The sequence below is a fragment of the Lotus japonicus genome, chromosome 5, assembly GCF_012489685.1.
Source record: "Lotus japonicus ecotype B-129 chromosome 5, LjGifu_v1.2".
Lineage (NCBI taxonomy): Eukaryota > Viridiplantae > Streptophyta > Magnoliopsida > Fabales > Fabaceae > Lotus > Lotus japonicus.
The window spans coordinates 25,469,991-25,489,765 of NC_080045.1; the positions used below are offsets into that span (position 1 = coordinate 25,469,991).

The following is a 19,775-nucleotide window of genomic DNA, read 5'->3' on the forward strand; positions in this document are numbered from 1 at the left end:
TCTGATATACATTTTTTATATAATAATTAACAATTAAAAAACAATAGTTATAATATGTAAAAATTAATCAAGCAAATCAAAAAGCATTAAAATTCAATTTCAAGCAAGTATGAATAGAGAGATGTATTGCAATGTATTAAACCAAATCAAACCCAAGGTTAAAAATCGATTGAACTATATTTAATAGCATGGATCGAATGAAATCCCAGTAAATAAAAAGTACATATTATAAATGACCAACGAGGTCAAACACAGCAAAAATTAAAAACTTGTCCTCGGCTCAAACTAAAAAAAAACTCGCAACTAAATCCAACAAAAACATTAAATAAGACTTCAAAATTGAATTGTAATCTAACTTAGTCGACTTCCTCAATCTTGGGACCAGCACCGCTTCCACCAGCAGGAGTATCATCATCCATAGGAGCACCACCCATATCCGGGCCACCAGCTCCCTGGTACATCTTGGCGATGATAGGGTTGCAGATGCTCTCCAACTCCTTCATCTTGTCCTCAAACTCATCAGCCTCCGCAAGCTGGTTGCTGTCTAGCCACTGAATGGCCTGCTCAATGGCATCCTCAATCTTCTTCTTGTCAGCTGGGTCAAGCTTTCCCCCAATCTTCTCATCCTTGATGGTATTCCTCATGTTGTAAGCATAGTTCTCCAATGCATTCTTTGCCTCCACCTTCTTCTTGTGCTCTTCATCTTCAGACTTGTACTTCTCAGCCTCTTGAACCATCTTCTCAATGTCTTCCTTTGACAACCTACCCTTGTCATTGGTGATGGTGATCTTGTTCTTCTGGCCAGTGGTCTTGTCTTCAGCAGAGACATTCAAGATACCATTGGCATCAATGTCAAAGCAGACAGTAATCTGAGGAACACCCCTGGGTGCTGGTGGAATGCCAGAGAGTTCAAATTTGCCAAGCAAATTGTTATCCCTGGTTCTAGTTCTCTCACCTTCATAAACCTGAATCAACACACCGGGCTGGTTGTCAGAATAGGTAGAGAAGACCTGTTCTTTCTTTGTTGGGATTGTGGTGTTCCTAGGGATCAAGACTGTCATCACACCACCGGCAGTTTCCAAACCAAGAGAGAGTGGGGTAACATCAAGGAGAAGTAGATCCTGGACCTTCTCATTACCCTCACCACTCAAGATAGCAGCTTGAACAGCAGCACCATATGCAACAGCCTCATCAGGGTTAATGCTCTTGCAGAGCTCCTTGCCATTGAAGAAGTCCTGGAGGAGTTGCTGAACCTTGGGAATTCTCGTAGAGCCACCAACAAGCACAACATCATGGACAGACTTCTTGTCCATCTTAGCATCTCTCAAACACTTCTCAACTGGTTCCATACACTTCCTGAAGAGATCCATGTTGAGCTCCTCAAATCTGGCACGAGTAATGGGAGAGTAGAAGTCAATTCCCTCATAAAGAGAGTCAATTTCAATGGTGGTTTGGGCAGTGGATGATAGAGTTCTCTTCGCCCTCTCACATGCAGTCCTCAACCTCCTGAGTGCTCTGGGGTTGCCAGAGATATCCTTCTTGTTCTTCCTCTTAAATTCTTGGACAAAATGGTTAACCATCCTATTATCAAAATCCTCACCTCCAAGATGGGTGTCCCCAGCGGTGGCTTTCACCTCAAAGATACCCTCTTCAATTGTAAGCAAAGAGACATCAAAAGTACCACCTCCAAGATCAAAAATCAACACATTCTTCTCACCAACACTTGTAGCCTTCTTGTCAAGACCATAAGCAATGGCTGCAGCAGTAGGCTCATTGATGATACGCATGACATTAAGACCGGCAATGACTCCAGCATCCTTGGTAGCTTGACGCTGAGAATCATTGAAGTATGCAGGAACTGTGACAACAGCATTCTTGATTGTGGAACCAAGATAAGCTTCAGCAATCTCACGCATTTTCATGAGCACCATAGATGAGATTTCCTCTGCAGCAAACTGCTTGTCTTCACCCTTGTAGCTGACCTGGATCATAGGCTTCTCAGCAGGCCCAGAATTAACCTTAAAAGGCCACAATTTCATGTCACTCTGAACAGAGGCATCACTGACCCTTCGGCCAATCAACCTCTTAGCATCTGCAAGACAGATAAAGCATGTTATGAAACTTAAATTTCATAAATCAATTTATTTAATAATATTCAAAACATATGATCAATTTTAATAAATACAAATCATGAAGCACTAAGGTAAACAAAGAACTGTCTTATGCAACACTTAATCCAATACTACTCTCTCTACCTCTGTTTACTCTCCTCTCTATCTCACTTTAATGTACCAATTTGTACAGAAGAATTTACACATGCTCCAACACAAAACTCAATCATGAAATACGAGAATAACCAATCAATCAAAAAGTTCTAAGAATCCGATTTGAATTAACAAAGTTAAGAAGAAGCTTCCACTTACTTGAAGATTGCTAATTTCCTAAAGATCATAGACTCATCGACTCGACTAAATTAGATTCAACACGTGTAAAATTTTCACAAGACTTGCAAAATCGTAATAAATCAAACACCGCAGCGAAGGAATCTAAAACCGATTGATAAAAAAGCTATCACTCATTCACAGGCCTCATGTTACAATTTCAACACGTGTAACAATTTCACAATATCAAACAAAATCATATCAAGCATCATAGCGAATGAATACGAAACACATGAACCAAATCTGGATACTAAACACAGATCGGAAAAGTCCTTAGATCCAATCCGAATCAAACACGTAAAACCAACAAAAACAAAAACAAAAAACAAAGATCTTACATGTTTGTAATATAACAACAAACTAGAACAAGAACTGAGTAAAAGGTTTGGTATAGCAGATCTTACCAAAAACGGTGTTGATGGGGTTCATGGCGACCTGATTCTTGGCGGCATCACCAATGAGACGCTCGGTGTCAGTGAAGGCAACGTAAGACGGAGTGGTTCTGTTCCCCTGGTCGTTGGCGATGATCTCAACGCGATCATGCTGCCAAACGCCCACACAGGAGTACGTCGTTCCGAGATCGATCCCGATGGCAGGGCCCTCTCCTTTACCGGCCATGGTGGTGTATCGTCGGCGAGTTGAAACAACGAAGAGAGATCTGAGGTGAGAAACTACAGCTAGGGTTTCCGAGATTGTGTGGGAAGAGAGGACTAAGGGTTCCAGCAAGGAAGAGTAGTGGTTATATAGTGATGGGAATTAGGGTTTGTGGTTCTGATTTCCAGTTTCGAGAATGTTCGAATGAGCTCTTGGGAGCCGTTAGATGAGATTCGGGAATTTAGACGGTTGTAGATCTGAATCTAATTCCTTTTTTTTGAACTTGATCTGAACCTAATTTTTTATGGGCTTTGTTGGTTTGTTCTTTTCCCTAACTGGCTCCTGCTGTTCCCTTAATTTTTACCCATTTGTTTGCCAATCAAATCAAATCAAATTAAAGAATAATAAGAAAAAATCATAGATTCTCACAATAATAAAATAAAGGCTTAATTGCAGTTTTGATCCTTGAAGTAATACGATTGTGTGATTTTGATTCCCTTTAAAAAAATGAGCTATTTTAAATCTTCTAGTAACATAATGGTGCTATTTTCGTCCTTTTGTTATCTTTTCATCCAAAATTTAACACCGTCAATCTACATAGAAATTCTATTCGCACCACCCTTACTTTTTTCTACTATTTGCACCCTTTTTTCTTCTATTTTCACCCACACATTAGTAGTTTTTCTTTTGTTGAACCCCTTTTTTTTAACACACACATCAGCAATGTAAAATATAAAAAAATAATTAAAAAATAAAATAATCAAAAAATAACCCTAAAAAATTAATCTAAACAAATTACTGAAAAAACAAAAAACATAACACACATCGTACCACCCAGCCCTTCTTCTTCATCTTTATGTTCCTCTTATTCTTCAACCTCTTCAAGAATCCAAACCATTCTTCTTCTTCTTTCTCTTCATCATAACACCACTACAACAGGTCGTGCCACCACCACTTCTCCTCTGGATCGATGACACCCTCTTGATGGCTGGTTCTCACTCTCGATCCCTTCGTCCACTCTCAATCTGAGTTGAAGATGGTTGGCGGTGGTTGCTTCAGAGGTGAAGAAGGGCTCGCAATCTGGCTTTCTCTCTGATTTGGGTTTCTCTCACATGGTTCTCAGCTTCTCTGCTCCGTGAGGCTTGAAGGTTGTCTTCTAGTTCTACCATGATTAAATTGGGAACATGAGATTCTGCGTTTCGGTCTTTGAACATGCGGATTCTAGGTTTGGGAAGTTGCGATTCTGGGTTTCTTGCTCTGGGTTTGGTGCTTGCGATTTTGGGTTGGTCTGAGGGGGAACAATCACCATGTTGTAGACAAGTACTGGTAAGTGTGAATGAGTACTGGAATGAGCAAATAAAAGAGGATTGTGGTGTTGTAGTACTAGCTTGTGTTATGTATGTTTTTTGCCACAACATTGGAACTGTGCGGTTAATTGTCAAATTGCTCATCTAATCTTTGTTTGGTATATTCGTGGGATTGATCTAGCAATTGGCCCTGACTTTGCTATCTGTAGCAGTGCTTGTTCTTGCTTTTGTATTTCTAGATTCCTCATGCTCTAGTTTTTTTCTCTCTATGCAAGGGTGAAGCAACTTTCTTTTTTTCAATTTGGCCTAAACTTTTTTGGGACAAGAAATTTTCAATGTTTCTAGGACATGAATTTAATTCTTGTTTACTTTTTCTGGGTCATGAAAAAGGGGAACAATTAGATTGCACATAATCGCAGATGGAATAGATGAGGGTGGTTGAGTTTTGTGTGTTTCTGGGTTTTTGATTCTAGATCTGATGTTATTCTGGGTTGTGGGTGGTTGATTTTTGTGGGTTTATGGATTGTTTCTTCTGGGTTTTCATGATGAAGATGAAGATGTGAAGATGAAGCTGGAGGGAGATTAGAGATTCCTAGTTCAATTAGGATTATATTTCTTTTGGTATAATTAAAATAAAAGTTAAATAATTGAAGATTTAATTAAGTTTTATTTATATTTAAACTATTGAATTTATTTATTTTATGAAGTGGCATCCTAGTGGCACGATGTGTCAAATCCACGTCCTAAAATGAAGCCCATGTAAGCGAGAATGTCTGTTGATTAGGCAAAATTGACGGAAGGACTAATATTGCACCACCGCTTTACCAGAAGGTTCAAAATAGCTCGTTTTTTTATTTGGGGACCGAAATCACACAATCGTGTTACTTCAAGGGCCAAAACTGCAATTAAGCCTAAGATCAAATCAGCAAAGAGAATAAAAGAATGAATTTTTGGTACATTTAAAAACAATTATAAATATATAAACAAATAATAATAATATAATTGAAACATTTTTTAAAGCAAAATCTCTAGTGTAAGACCTAGATACCCAGGAGTAATATTTTTAAGGGATAAACGTGAAAATCGTCCCTGAACTTTGAGCGAGATCTGATTTTCGTCGCTCGTCGGAAAATCTTCCTAAGGACGCCCTCAAACTACGTTTTTTGTTTGGAATCTGTCCATACCGTCGATGAACCTCCGGTTGTCGTTGTAAGATCAAGTTTTGATCTAGTAGTACAACTCTATGTTTTGATGATTACAAGTTAACCTTTTGATATGAACAATTGTGGTACTCTAACGTGTTTTTCTGAGTGTGCTATTTACAGGCTCTGACCTCAACTCAATCTCACACAAATCAGAAGCACTGTGTATAAAGAGTAACCCAAGCAACGCTTTCGCATTCACCATGTTCAGTATGAACAGTGGAAAAGCTTCAGAAGTTCTGAAGTTATACAAACTCTGATGAGGACTCAGTCACTAAAAGCTCTGAAGATCCAGAAGTTCTGATAACCAAGAAACACTGAAGGTTCAGATGTTCTGATGGTGTAGAAGACTCTGAAGTTGCAGAAGCTGAATAGTGGAAACTCTGAAGTCCAGAAGCAAGAAACTCTGAAGGCCATGTTCTTCCGTCTGAGTTCAGAATCAGAAGATACAATGGTCAGAGGATCTGTGCTTTCCCTCTGACTCTGATCAACCGGCTTCACAAGTTCCAATATGAAGTATTCCTCTGATCAGAAGTCTCCTAGGTTAAAAGGTCAAGTCGCTATCCAAGTACAAAAGCAAGTGTACCTTCCTGACGACCTACCTAACGTTCTCAGCCACAGCAGAAGCTGGATTTTCCAGAACTGCCCTCCAACGGTAGCATTTCCCATGCAACGCTCAACCCTAATCCTTGGAGTATATATAGAGGCTGAAGATTGAAAGAAGCGGCGAGAAGAAGTAATACACACGCGCAAGACATATTCAAAATATTCTAAGCTTTCTTTCATCTGAAATTCATTGAGTTTACAATTAGCTTTTTAGAAGCAAATCTCTTGTAAACAATTCTTTGATAAACAGTTTGTTTAGTTCCTTTAGGAGATCAAGGTTGATCGGATCCTAGAGAAGACTAAGAGAGTGAATCTTAGTGTGAGCTAAGTCAGTGTAATTGTTAGTCACTTGTAGGTTTCAAGTGCAGTTGTAACTCTTACCTGATTAGTGGATTGCCTTCATTCGAAGAAGGAAGAAATCACCTTAACGGGTGGACTGGAGTAGCTTGAGTGATTTATCAAGTGAACCAGGATAAAATCCTTGTGTGCTTTTCTATCTCTTATCTTTAGCACTTAAGTTCTCGAAAGATTTGTCTAAATCTTTAAGGTGGAAGTTTTGTTCTGAAAACGTTATTCAAACCCCCCCTTTCTACCGTTTTTCATACCTTCAATTGGTATCAGAGCGCAAGTTCTGATTACCACACCTAACAGTGTTCAGTGATCCGGGCCGGTGTGAAAAACAATGGCTGCCACCACCAGTGAAACTCAAAGAGATGGTTACAATGCAAAGCCTCCTATGTTCGACGGTCAAAGGTTCGAATATTGGAAAGATAGACTGGAAAGTTTCTTTCTGGGTTTCGATGCAGATCTCTAGGATATTATTGTGGATGGCTACGAGCGTCCAGTTGATGCAGATGGCAAGAAGATCCCAAGGTCAGAGATGACTGCAGATCAAAAGAAGCTGTACTCACAACATCACAAAGCAAGAGAAATTCTTCTAAGTGCTATTTCCTATGAAGAGTACCAGAAGATTACAGATCGTGAGTTTGCTAAAGGCATTTTTGAATCTCTGAAGATGTCTCATGAAGGAAACAAGAAAGTCAAAGAATCAAAGGCATTGTCTTTGATCCAAAAGTATGAATCCTTCATCATGGAGCCAAATGAGTCCATTGAAGAAATGTTCTCCAGATTTCAATTGCTTGTAGCTGGCATACGACCTCTCAACAAGAGCTACACAACAAAAGATCATGTCATAAGGGTCATCAGGTGTCTTCCTGAAAGTTGGATGCCTTTGGTGACTTCAATAGAGCTCAAAAGAGACGTTGAGAATATGAGTTTAGAAGAACTCATCAGCATTTTGAAATGCCATGAGCTGAAGCGCTCAGAGATGCAAGATCTGAGGAAAAAGTCCATAGCCTTGAAATCCAAATCTGAAAAGGCTAAGGTTGAGAAGTCAAAAGCTCTTCAAGCTGAAGAAGAGGAATCTGAAGAAGCATCAGAAGATTCTGATGAAGATGAGCTGACTCTGATCTCCAAGAGACTCAACCGAATCTGGAAGCACAGGCAGAGCAAATACAAAGGCTCTGGAAAGGCAAGAGGAAAGTCTGAATCCTCAGGTCAGAAGAAGTCATCAATCAAGGAAGTCACTTGCTTTGAGTGCAAAGAATCAGGGCACTACAAAAGTGACTGTCCAAAATTGAAGAAGGACAAGAAGCCAAAGAAGCACTTCAAGACCAAGAAGAGTCTGATGGTGACATTTGATGAATCAGAGTCAGAGGATGTTGACTCTGATGGTGAAGTCCAAGGACTCATGGCCATTGTCAAAGACAAAGGAGTAGAGTCAAAGGAAGCTGTTGACTCTGACTAAGAATCAGAAGGAGATCCTAACTCAGACGATGAAAATGAGGTATTCTCTTCTTTCTCTACCTCTGAACTGAAACATGCTTTGTCTGATATCATGGATAAGTATAACTCTTTATTGTCTAAGCATAAAAAGTTGAAAAAGAACTTATCTGCTGTTTCCAAGACTCCTTCTGAACATGAGAAAATTATTTCTGATTTGAAAAATGAAAATCATGCTTTGGTAAATTCTAACTCTGTGCTTAAGAACCAGATTGCGAAGTTAGAAGAAATTGTTGCCTGTGATGCCTCTGATTGTAGAAATGAATCTAAGTATGAAAAGTCTTTTCAAAGATTCCTAGCTAAAAGCGTGGATAGAAGCCTAATGGCTTCAATGATCTATGGCGTAAGCAGAAATGGAATGCATGGCATTGGCTATTCTAAACCAATTAGAAATGAGCCCTCTGTGTCTAAAGCTAAATCTTTATATGAATGCTTTGTTCCCTCTGGTCCTGTACCTGCTAAAGTTGCTAAAAACCCTCTTAAAAAGGGATCTTTCTCTATGACTAAATATCATGCAAACATTCCTTTAAAATATTATGTTGAGACACCCAAGGTGATCAGAACCTCTGGGGTAACTAACAAAAGAGGACCCAGAAAGTGGGTACCTAAGGACAAGATTATCTATGTTGCAGATATCCTTGATAGCTCCACTGAAACACCAATCATGGTATCTGGACAGTGGATGCTCGCGTCACATGACGGGAGAAAAGCGTATGTTCCGAGAGCTGAAACTTAAGCCTGGAGGCGAAGTTGGCTTCGGAGGAAATGAAAAGGGTAAAATTATTGGTACTGGCACTATTTGTGTAGATAGTAGTCCATGCATTGATAATGTTTTATTGGTAGACGGCTTAACACATAACTTATTGTCTATAAGTCAATTAGCTGACAAGGGTTATGATGTTATATTCAATCAAAAGTCCTGCCGGGCTGTAAGTCAGATCGATGGCTCTGTTCTGTTTAACAGCAAGAGGAAGAACAACATTTATAAGATCAGATTATCTGAGTTGGAGGCTCAGAATGTGAAGTGCCTTCTGTCTGTTAATGAAGAGCAGTGGGTATGGCATAGACGGTTAGGGCATGCCAGTATGAGAAAGATTTCTCAGCTGAGCAAGCTAAACCTTGTCAGGGGCTTACCCAATCTGAAGTTCGCTTCAGACGCTCTTTGTGAAGCATGTCAGAAAGGAAAATTCACAAAAGTCCCTTTCAAGGCAAAGAATGTTGTCTCAACCTCAAGGCCGTTAGAACTTCTGCATATCGACCTGTTTGGACCAGTGAAAACTGAGTCTATAGGTGGCAAGAGATATGGGATGGTTATCGTTGATGACTATAGCCGCTGGACATGGGTAAAGTTTCTAACCCGCAAGGATGAGTCTCATGCTGTGTTCTCTACCTTCATTGCTCAAGTGCAAAACGAGAAGGCTTGTAGGATTGTGCGTGTCAGAAGTGACCATGGTGGAGAGTTTGAGAATGACAAGTTTGAGAGTCTGTTTGATTCCTATGGAATTGCACATGATTTCTCTTGTCCCAGAACTCCTCAACAAAATGGTGTTGTTGAGAGGAAGAACAGAACTCTTCAGGAGATGGCTAGAACCATGCTCCAAGAAACTGGCATGGCTAAGCACTTTTGGGCAGAGGCAGTAAATACAGCATGTTACATTCAGAACAGAATCTCTGTGAGACCAATTCTGAATAAGACTCCCTATGAACTGTGGAAGAACATAAAACCCAACATTTCTTATTTTCATCCTTTTGGCTGTGTTTGTTATGTTCTCAATTCTAAGGATAGATTGCATAAATTTGATGCTAAGTCTTCTAAGTGTCTATTACTTGGTTACTCTGATAGATCTAAAGGTTTTAGATTTTATAATACTGATGCTAAGACTATTGAAGAATCTATTCATGTTAGATTTGATGATAAGCTTGACTCTGACCAGTCAAAGCTAGTTGAAAAGTTTGCAGATTTAAGCATTAATGTTTCTGACAAAGGCAAAGCTCCAGAGGAAGTTGAGCCAGAGGAAGATGAACCAGAGGAAGAAGCTGGTCCCTCTAACTCACAAACTCTGAAGAAGAGCAGAATCACTGCAGCTCACCCTAAGGAATTGATTCTGGGCAACAAAGACGAACCAGTCAGAACCAGATCTGCCTTCAGACCCTCTGAAGAGACCTTGCTGAGTCTGAAAGGATTGGTGTCCTTAATTGAACCCAAGTCCATAGATGAAGCTCTTCAGGACAAGGAGTGGATTCTGGCCATGGAAGAAGAATTGAATCAATTTTCCAAGAACGATGTTTGGAGCTTAGTGAAGAAGCCTGAGAATGTTCATGTTATTGGAACGAAATGGGTATTCAGAAACAAGCTGAATGAGAAAGGAGATGTAGTCAAAAACAAGGCAAGGCTAGTTGCTCAAGGCTACAGCCAGCAGGAAGGAATAGACTACACTGAAACATTTGCTCCAGTAGCAAGACTGGAGGCAATCAGACTGTTGATCTCTTTCTCAGTAAATCACAACATAGTTCTACATCAGATGGACGTAAAGAGTGCCTTCCTAAATGGTTATATTTCAGAGGAAGTCTATGTTCATCAACCCCCAGGTTTTGAAGATGAGAAGAAACCAGACCATGTGTTCAAATTGAAGAAATCACTCTATGGTCTGAAACAAGCTCCCAGAGCATGGTATGAGAGACTCAGCTCATTCCTTCTGGAGAATGAGTTTGTAAGGGGTAAAGTAGATACAACTCTTTTTTGCAAGACTTATAAAGATGATATCTTAATTGTGCAAATTTATGTTGATGATATTATATTTGGTTCTGCTAATCAATCTCTATGCAAAGAATTTTCTGAGATGATGCAGGCTGAATTCGAGATGAGTATGATGGGAGAATTAAAGTACTTTCTGGGAATACAAGTTGATCAAACACCAGAAGGAACATATATCCATCAGAGCAAGTACACTAAAGAACTTCTGAAGAAGTTCAATATGCTGGAATCTACAGTGGCCAAGACTCCAATGCATCCTACATGCATTCTGGAGAAAGAAGATAAAAGTGGTAAAGTATGTCAGAAGCTCTATCGTGGCATGATAGGTTCACTTCTATACTTAACTGCATCTAGGCCAGACATATTATTTAGTGTTCACTTATGTGCTCGCTTCCAATCAGATCCAAGGGAAACCCACTTAACTGCTGTTAAGAGGATCCTAAGGTATCTGAAAGGCACCACTAACCTTGGCTTGATGTATAAGAAAACATCAGAGTATAAGCTTTCAGGTTATTGTGATGCTGATTATGCTGGAGATAGAACAGAGAGAAAAAGTACTTCCGGAAATTGTCAGTTTCTGGGAAGCAATCTAGTCTCATGGGCAAGCAAGAGGCAATCAACCATTGCACTATCAACTGCAGAGGCAGAATATATCTCAGCAGCAATATGCAGCACTCAGATGCTCTGGATGAAACATCAGCTGGAGGATTATCAGATCCTTGAGAGCAATATCTCAATCTATTGTGATAACACTGCTGCAATCTCATTGAGTAAGAATCCTATCTTGCATTCAAGGGCAAAGCACATTGAGGTAAAGTATCACTTTATTAGAGATTATGTACAGAAGGGCGTACTTCTTCTGAAGTTTGTTGATACTGACCATCAATGGGCAGATATCTTTACAAAGCCCTTAGCAGAGGATAGATTTAATTTTATTCTGAAAAATCTAAACATGGACTTTTGTCCAGAGTGAAGATGGATCAGAACCTCTGACTATGATACTTCTTGATCAGAAGATGTCTAGTCCAGAAGGTAACTCAATCAGAGTGTGTGTACCCACTGGTACTGACTCTGACGCTGAGACAACAACATGTGTGTCAGATTTTCTGATGCATAGTTCCTTGTGCCCGTGTGACAGTCTGTTATGATTGCGTGTAGATATGCTTATCTCCTGTGTGTGATTTGTGTATTTTACTGTTACTATCTATCTTTAATTTTCAACCGTTGATCTTAAAGTGCTTTTGAATCAACAACGGTTATTTGATAAAACCCACTATACACACACGTTCTCTTCACTTCCGGTTTTCACTCTCGCTCTCTCTGCTTTTCAAAACCGCCTTTTCTCGATTTCTCTCTCGATCTCTCTTCATCTTTCAACCTTCATCTTCTACCTCAAACCTTCAACCACTTCAAAATGGTGAGACAAACCAGAAGATCTACTGCAGATGCACCTCAGTTCCCTCACATGGTAGTTGGTCTAGCAACGGGTCAAAGGGGCTCTGAGAATCCGACACAAGAACAAGTTCAAGCTCAAGAGCAGATCGTTCCAATTGCAGAACGGGGCTGTGCCGTTCACTGCGTATTTGCTCCTGAGGAACTTCAAGTCCTGGCAGAATGGAGATTCGACCTCGACAACCTGGCTGCAAATGGGTATGATCTTCGTCCTGAAGTCCAAGCTCAAGGTTGGGGAAATTACTTCAACCGACTTCGAGGACCGGTGTATGAGAAGCTGGTAAAGGAATTCTGGAAGCACGCCGACTGCGATGATACTCAGGTGGTTTCTCACATTCTTGGAAGAAAGATCATCATCACTGAGAAGTCATTCGTGAATCTGCTAGGTGCAGACACTGCTTATGGGTATCGGTTCCAATTCACTGAGTCGAAGCTGAAACCCAGCACCAAAGACAAAATCAACCAGGCCCTGTACACCACCTTCAAACCGGGCAAGACGAGTTACAAGGTGATGGACCTTCACCCCAAACTCAGGATCTGGCACAAGATCCTACTCAACTGCATAAACCAGAGATCGAAGGGCAGTTCTCCAGACTACATCAACTTCAACCAGAAGGTGATGTTGTTCTTCATCCAAGATCAGGAGAAGATCTGCCTTCCCTACTTCCTGTTCTCCTACTTGAAGGAATGCATCCGGAAGTCTCGCACCACCGCCTCCATCAAGTCTGCGATCAAATATATCCCTTTTGGGAGGCTGCTCTCAGACTTCCTCATTGAAAGCAACCTGGTGCAAGATCTGGTTAATGCTGGATGTGTAGAGGATCTGAGCACAATTGTCAGTGATGTCTTCACTGCAAACTCTCTGAAGAAGATGGGTTTGGTCCAGAAGAAGATTGCTCCTGCTCGTGAAGACACATCCTCTGAGATCAGAAGCAGACGGATGCCTCTGAATGACTACCCACTGTGGACTCAGGCAGACAATCCTGAAGCCATCCGGTGCTATGTCGAAGACCTAAGGGCTCAAGGCTTCGAAATTGATCTTGATGATTTCTTCAGCAGACTGCCGCCAGCTCCAGAGTTTCCTTCTCCTCCCAAGAAGAAAGCTCAGAGGAAGATGGTTCTGGAAGAATCCTCTGAAGAATCTGATGTCCCTCTGGTCAAGAAGGCGAAGAGAAATCCTGATGATGGTGATGATAGTGATAGTGAGGATGGTCCTCCTAAGAAGAAGCAGAAGAAGGTCAGAATCGTGGTGAAGCCTACTCGGGTGGAACCAGCTGCTGAAGTAGTCAGAAGGACTGAACCTCCTGCCAGAGTGACTAGATCATCAGCACATTCAAGTAAGCCTGCACTTGCTTCTGATGATGATTTGAATTTATTTGATGCACTCCCTATTTCTGCTATGCTCAAACACTCCTCAAATCCCCTCACTCCTATTCCTGAATCCCAGCCAGCCGCACAAACCACCACTCCACCACATTCCCCAAGATCTTCCTTCTTTCAACCTTCCGCTACTGAAGCACCTCTCTGGAATTTGCTTCAGAACCAACCCTCTAGGTCAGAAGATCCAACCTCTCTCATTACCATTCCATACGACCCATTATCTTCTGAACCTATCATCCATGATCAACCCGAGCCAAACCAAACAGAACCACAACCCAGAACGTCTGATCACTCTGTTCCCAGAGCATCAGAACGTCCTGCTGTCAGAACCACGGATACAGACTCTTCAACCGCCTTTACACCTGTATCCTTTCCAACCAATGTTGCTGATTCTTCTCCCTCCAATAACTCTGAATCTATTAGAAAATTCATGGAGGTTAGAAAAGAAAAGGTGTCTACCTTAGAGGAATATTACCTTACTTGTCCAAGCTCTAGGAGATATCCTGGCCCTAGACCTGAACGTCTAGTTGACCCAGATGAACCTACCTTGGCCAATCCCTTACAAGAGGCAGACCCTTTTGCTCAACCAGCTCACCCTGTCCCTGACCAACAAGAGCCCATTCAACCAGACTCTGAACCCGAACAATCAGTGTCTAACCAATCCTCGGTTAGATCACCTCACCCTCTGGTTGAAACTTCAGACCCTCACCGTGGAACCTCTGAACCCAATGCTCCCATGATTAACATTGGTTCTCCACAAGGTGCCTCTGAAGCTCATAGCAGCAATCACCCAGCCTCTCCTGAAACCAACCTCTCCATCATTCCCTATACTCACCTCCAACCCACATCTCTCTCTGAGTGCATCAATATTTTCTATCATGAAGCCTCCTTGAGGCTCCGCAATGTGCACGGTCAGACTGACCTCAGTGAGAATGCTGAAAGTGTGGCTGATGAGTGGACCAATCTGAGCACTTGGTTAGTGGCTCAGTTTCCAATTATGATGCAGCTCCTGCATGCAGAGGGAAGTCAGAGGATTGAGGCTGCCAAGCAAAGGTTTGCTAGAAGGGTGGCTCTTCATGAACTAGAACAGAGAAATAAGCTTCTTGAAGCTATTGAAGAAGCCAAGAGAAAGAAAGAACAAGCAGAAGAAGCTGCACGTCAGGCAGCAGCTCAAGCTGAACAAGCCAGACTAGAGGCAGAGCGACTTGAAGCTGAGGCTGAAGCCCTTAGATGCCAAGCACTTGCACCAGTTGTGTTTACTCCTGCTGCTTCTGCTTCCAATCCAGATCCTCAAGCTGCTCAGAATGTTCCTTCCGGTTCTACTCAGCCAAGCTCATCCAGACTCGACATCATGGAACAGCGTCTTGACACTCATGAATCCATGCTGATTGAGATGAAGCACATGATGATGGAACTTCTGCGACGCTCTGACAAACCTTAGTTTTAGGATCTCTTCTTTTTCCTTCTTTTTCGTTACCTTTGTTTTATCTTCTTATTAAACTCTGTTTCTTTTTATTTATTTATTCTTTTTTGTTCGTTTGTGATTATATATGCATATATATATATATTTGTGTCACATATGTTTGCAAAACTCGTTTTATTCATAATCTTTTTGTGTTTACATCATACATTTCTTCCCTAAGAAGTCTAGAATGGAGGATCTCTCCTCATTCTTCTGCACTCCTGGCGCTGCTCTGACCTATCCTTCTCCAGACGGTCCAGTACATGCTGGATGTTGCTGAGCCTGTTCTTCAGCTCATCCCTCTCCAGAATCTCTTCTGAAGTCTTGAGCTTCTCTTCCAAACTCTCTTTCTCTTCCAGCAGCTTGAGTTCAAGCCGGCTGAGTTCTTGCACCTCCTCCACGAAGGCAAGAAATTCCTTCAGGTCTCTCTCCAACTCTGGACGCAGATCCTCTTCCAGTAGTGTCCGTGTTAGCTCCGCGATGGTCGTTGTACCCTCTGGATGCCTAATGTTCAGGAACAAGTCCTCTTCAAAGGCCTTCTTCCTCAGCTCTTCTAGTGCTACGTTGTATGATGCCATTTTTCACTACAAATTGTTCACGGTGTGAAGCTTACCTTTCTCTCCAACGCTTTATATAGGCTTCACTTTCTCTCTGAAAGTTAATGCTCTTACAGTTTCTCGAGGTTAACACTACAGCATTTTTGCCCTTCCACCGCGGACGGAAAACCGCGGGCTCATGCGAAAAAACCGTGGCGAAAAGCATATGCCACGGTTTGGCCGCGGTTTCCTTGTCGTAGTGTATGTGGCCGTGGCCAAGCTCAAGAGCCACGGTTGTGTCGCTTTTACGCCACAGTTTGATGAAAAACGTAAGGCGACGGTTACATTTATACCACGAATCATAAACCGCGGCCTGAAAGACAACCGTGGCATTAACCCACCAATTGAAACCGCGGCCTCAGATTTATGCCACGGTTACATAAGGCAAGTTAATGCCACGGTTTCATAAGGCATATTAAATGCCACAGTTTCGTAACCGTTGCCTATGCCACAATATTTTGATATCAATCCACGGTCTTACACTATTGCTACTTTTTAAAATAAACTCCGACAGATTAAATAGGTTTCGAGCAATTAAGCTGTTATACCACAAATATTTGGCATTTACTAGTTCAAGATTTAATAAATGACAAGTATTATAACAACCCAAAAACCTACGACTAAATCAAATTCTAAGTACAAAATAAGCAAATATATAAACAAACCTTCTACAAGCTATGATTTGAATTACAAGACAAAAGAGGAGAGTGCAATTGAAGACCAATCCAACTGCTTCCCATAATGGACCCAATAAGCTCTCCAACACTTCAATCCACTGCATAGATTGAAAATGAAAACATGAAACATGTTTTGTTCCATATAGAATGGTGCTGTCACTGTGCTTGGAATGAGAGAAAAACTTGAAAAAAAATACTCTTGTCTATATTGGGTTTCCTGGAAATCTAACCTGAATGAGACATAATTTTTGAAAGTGACATTCTCTTTCTTTTTCTGACTTCAGTGCTTAGATGAACAAAATGCTAATTAAATAAGTTGTCCAGCTACCAATCAAGTCATAAAAGACTTGGAATATGATGCCTGATTCCTGAAAGCATTCCCAGGCAGGAGAAAGAGTAAGACAGAGATAACATAACCTGGGAACCTACGCAACACAAAAACCAGAAAACCCTCAGATGAAATCAAACAATGTAAATAAGAAATATCTCAATTCACATTGAGACTGAAAATTCTAGACTCATCTATCTTGCTGTTTGACTTACAATTGCACATCTAAACCAGGCATCATATATCTTGTTGCTTGATTTTTCTATGTTGGGTTGATAAATGCAAGTTTCATGGTTCTAACAAAGAAAGTGACCCTCAGTTCTAATGTGTATAGCACAACTTATGCATGAAAAATTGACCGATGCGAGAAACTACACAACAAGCGAATTATACCACATAAAGACTAAATTTTGATTCAAATTGGTATTGAATGAAAATAAATTTCTATATGAAACTCATCATTTTCAAGCATAGTGTGTTTTCTTTCAAACACAATAAACTATTTCTAAATCCAACATATCTAACTAAATTATGCGCAAAATACAAACCATTGTCATAACCAGATCAGCAATGGAATAATGGAGAAAAAACTTGAATTCAGAATGATATTAGCTCAAATTGGATCTGAAACTTATACCACTTTAAAGCTTGGTGTTTAAGTTTTTCAACAAACTAAATTGCATCTAAATCAAACATGCCTAACTCAAGTAATAATTGAAGCAACATGGGATGCTTAACACCATGACAACACGCAAGAAACATAGTACCTAACAAAGGTTGATGAGATGTTCAAATGCAGCTTTAAGTGTATTACTAAAAGCTTCATTCTTGAAAAATCTTTCTTCCCATATTATGTCAAGAAAAGTCTTCGATTCCATAAGACATTGAACCTTGAAAAAAGCAATTATATTCTCTGAAGGTCTTCAATTCAACTCCCATCTTATGCATAGTAAAAACCTGAAACAGAAGACAAATTAAAGGGAAAATTGAAACTGATATCTCTGGACTAAAATCCAAAAGATCTTACCAATTAGAAGTTAGAACCTTATCAAGAATGAAAGGAATGTGACGTTCTATAAGTTTCGATTTGCGGTCACTATCAATGGTTTCCTAGTACTTGCATCCAAGTATTTCAAACTTATGAAATGTACTATCCATAGAGAAAGCTAGTAGCAATTGCAAATTATTCTGAGGCACATATGTGAATATCTGATATGTCTAAATTTATGAATTCATTATACTATCAAAACCCTCTTTAACTCTCTCTCAAAATATATATTTGCCAATAGGTGATTTTAGGATACCATAATCTGAAAATCTGTTTGTCACTACTGCTATTAGAACCAGTCTTCTTGATATATCCCAAATACTCATCACATGACCCATTTTTCACTAGGCTAGTTTAAGAAACCTATTTATAGTTTTAGATAGTTATGATGATCATATATAAGTAAAAAGGAAAATATAAAGATAAAGATAACAGTTACATCACAAAATACTCAAAACATAACTAAAGAATACTAAGGGAAGAGTCTACCTCTTTAAACACTGAAGCTAAATGAAAATGGCTATCCTCACCCTTACTTCTCTGCACCCCCAGCTGAAGAATATAGCAAAAAACTTAGTCCTCCAGAAACTCATAGATTTAGAGACTATGCAAAAGCTCAAAGCTTCTGGAAATCTTCTAAAAACACACAAAAATTGATTAAAACTTGTCTATACAGGAGTTCAAACTTAACTAAATTATTACAATCACAAAAACAAACAAGTAACAATGGCAAAAGAGAACTAAATATGCAGAAGAGAATCCTCAAAACCAGGATCCATGCCCAAATTGAGCATCATCATCAAACTAAAACAGACACTAACTTCAGCAAACAAAATAATGCATAGAACCAAGCAACACAACCAGGCAACACAGAAGGACCCTATAATTTCTAACATCTAGCATGAAAAAAGCAAAACACACTCAATGCCTAATGAATAATGAGAAGAAAAGAGGGGATGCACAAGATAAAGGGGCTTACCAATGGAGAAGAAGAAGAGAATACCAGTCAACACATTGAACCCCTCTTTATCGATGATGAGATTCAGTGGGGTTGATGGTTGCTCTCGTTGCAGAGGAAGAAGACCAGACACATGGCAAGGGTGATGGCTCACGTCGCTCGGGATCGAAATCGCTTGAGACTTGAGAGTGAAGATAATCGGTGGCGTTCTCGTCGCACTCGTCCATGAGAAGTCTGGGCACAACGCACAAGGCACTACACAATTTTTGGCCTTCCGCTGCCCAATCCTTCCAACATGGAACGATTTTAGCATGATAGATATCAGAAAACATACCTCAATAACGGCAAGGAAAGCACCAAAACACCCAAAAAAGAAAAACCCGCACCAACAGACATAAATACATACCTCAACAACGGAGAGAGGAGGGTCGCACAAGATGAACCGTGCCAGTGGAGAGAGAAGGGTCGCGCGAGATGAGCGGTGCCGGCGGAGGGAGGAGGGTCACGATTAATCGAGATGGAGAAAAGCTAGGGTTCATAATCTTTCTCTTTGTCATCGTGAAGTTCTGATGAGAGTGTGGTGTTAGTGTTAGGGGTTTGATTTGGGGTTTTTCTTAGTTTATTACTTTTTAAAAAAAAATTAATGAAAAATTATGGCGGAAAGAATTTTTTTTGTAAAAAAATGTAGATTTTTATCCCACGGTTATAGTAGTGGGATAAGGTGTCCACGGTTGTAAATTTCGTAGCCATCAATCGTCCACAATTATCGAACTGTGGAATAAAACGTTTGTGCCACGGTTTTTCTTCACCTGTGGTATTCAAGCGTCCGCTGTTACTAAACCGTGGCATATACAAAACATAGGCCACAGTTTTGTCTCCGTTGAAGAATTTACCGTGGTCTAAAGTGAAAAATGTTGTAGTGTAAGTTCTTGGTAACTGACCCTTCTATTTACTCCCTTGACCGGTGGTAAACGTTCTTCTCTTGCATTAACTCCTTTATTTATTTCGCCTACCTCTGATTCTTACATCGTTTTCATTTTCTTTAAACTTAGACCTTCTCTAAGGGGGAGTACCTTGTACTTCAAGCTAAGTTTTTCACACCCCAAGCTTTTTGCTTATGACAAAAA

The 19,775-nt window shown here is 40.4% G+C and overlaps 1 protein-coding gene across 1 annotated transcript; it reads right to left on the minus strand.

Moving 5' to 3' along the window:
- Positions 1 to 158: 158 nt before the first annotated feature.
- LOC130718780 (heat shock cognate 70 kDa protein 2-like) lies at positions 159 to 3,160 on the minus strand. The gene is made up of 2 exons (XM_057569406.1): positions 2,846 to 3,160; positions 159 to 2,092 (listed from the first exon to the last, which is right to left on the minus strand). Exons 1-2 carry the CDS (start codon positions 3,057 to 3,059, stop codon positions 357 to 359), a joined length of 1,950 nt encoding a protein of 649 aa, XP_057425389.1. The 5' UTR covers positions 3,060 to 3,160; the 3' UTR covers positions 159 to 356.
- Positions 3,161 to 19,775: the final 16,615 nt, after the last annotated feature.

Bases quoted from the DNA above. Each gene is read 5' to 3' on its own strand.
- LOC130718780 (XM_057569406.1), bottom strand. From the start codon at position 3,059: ATGGCCGGTAAAGGAGAGGGCCCTGCCATCGGGATCGATCTCGGAACG. The intron at 2,093-2,845 runs GTAAGATCTGCT...TCTGTCTTGCAG, and splicing joins CCCCATCAACACCGTTTTTG to ATGCTAAGAGGTTGATTGGC.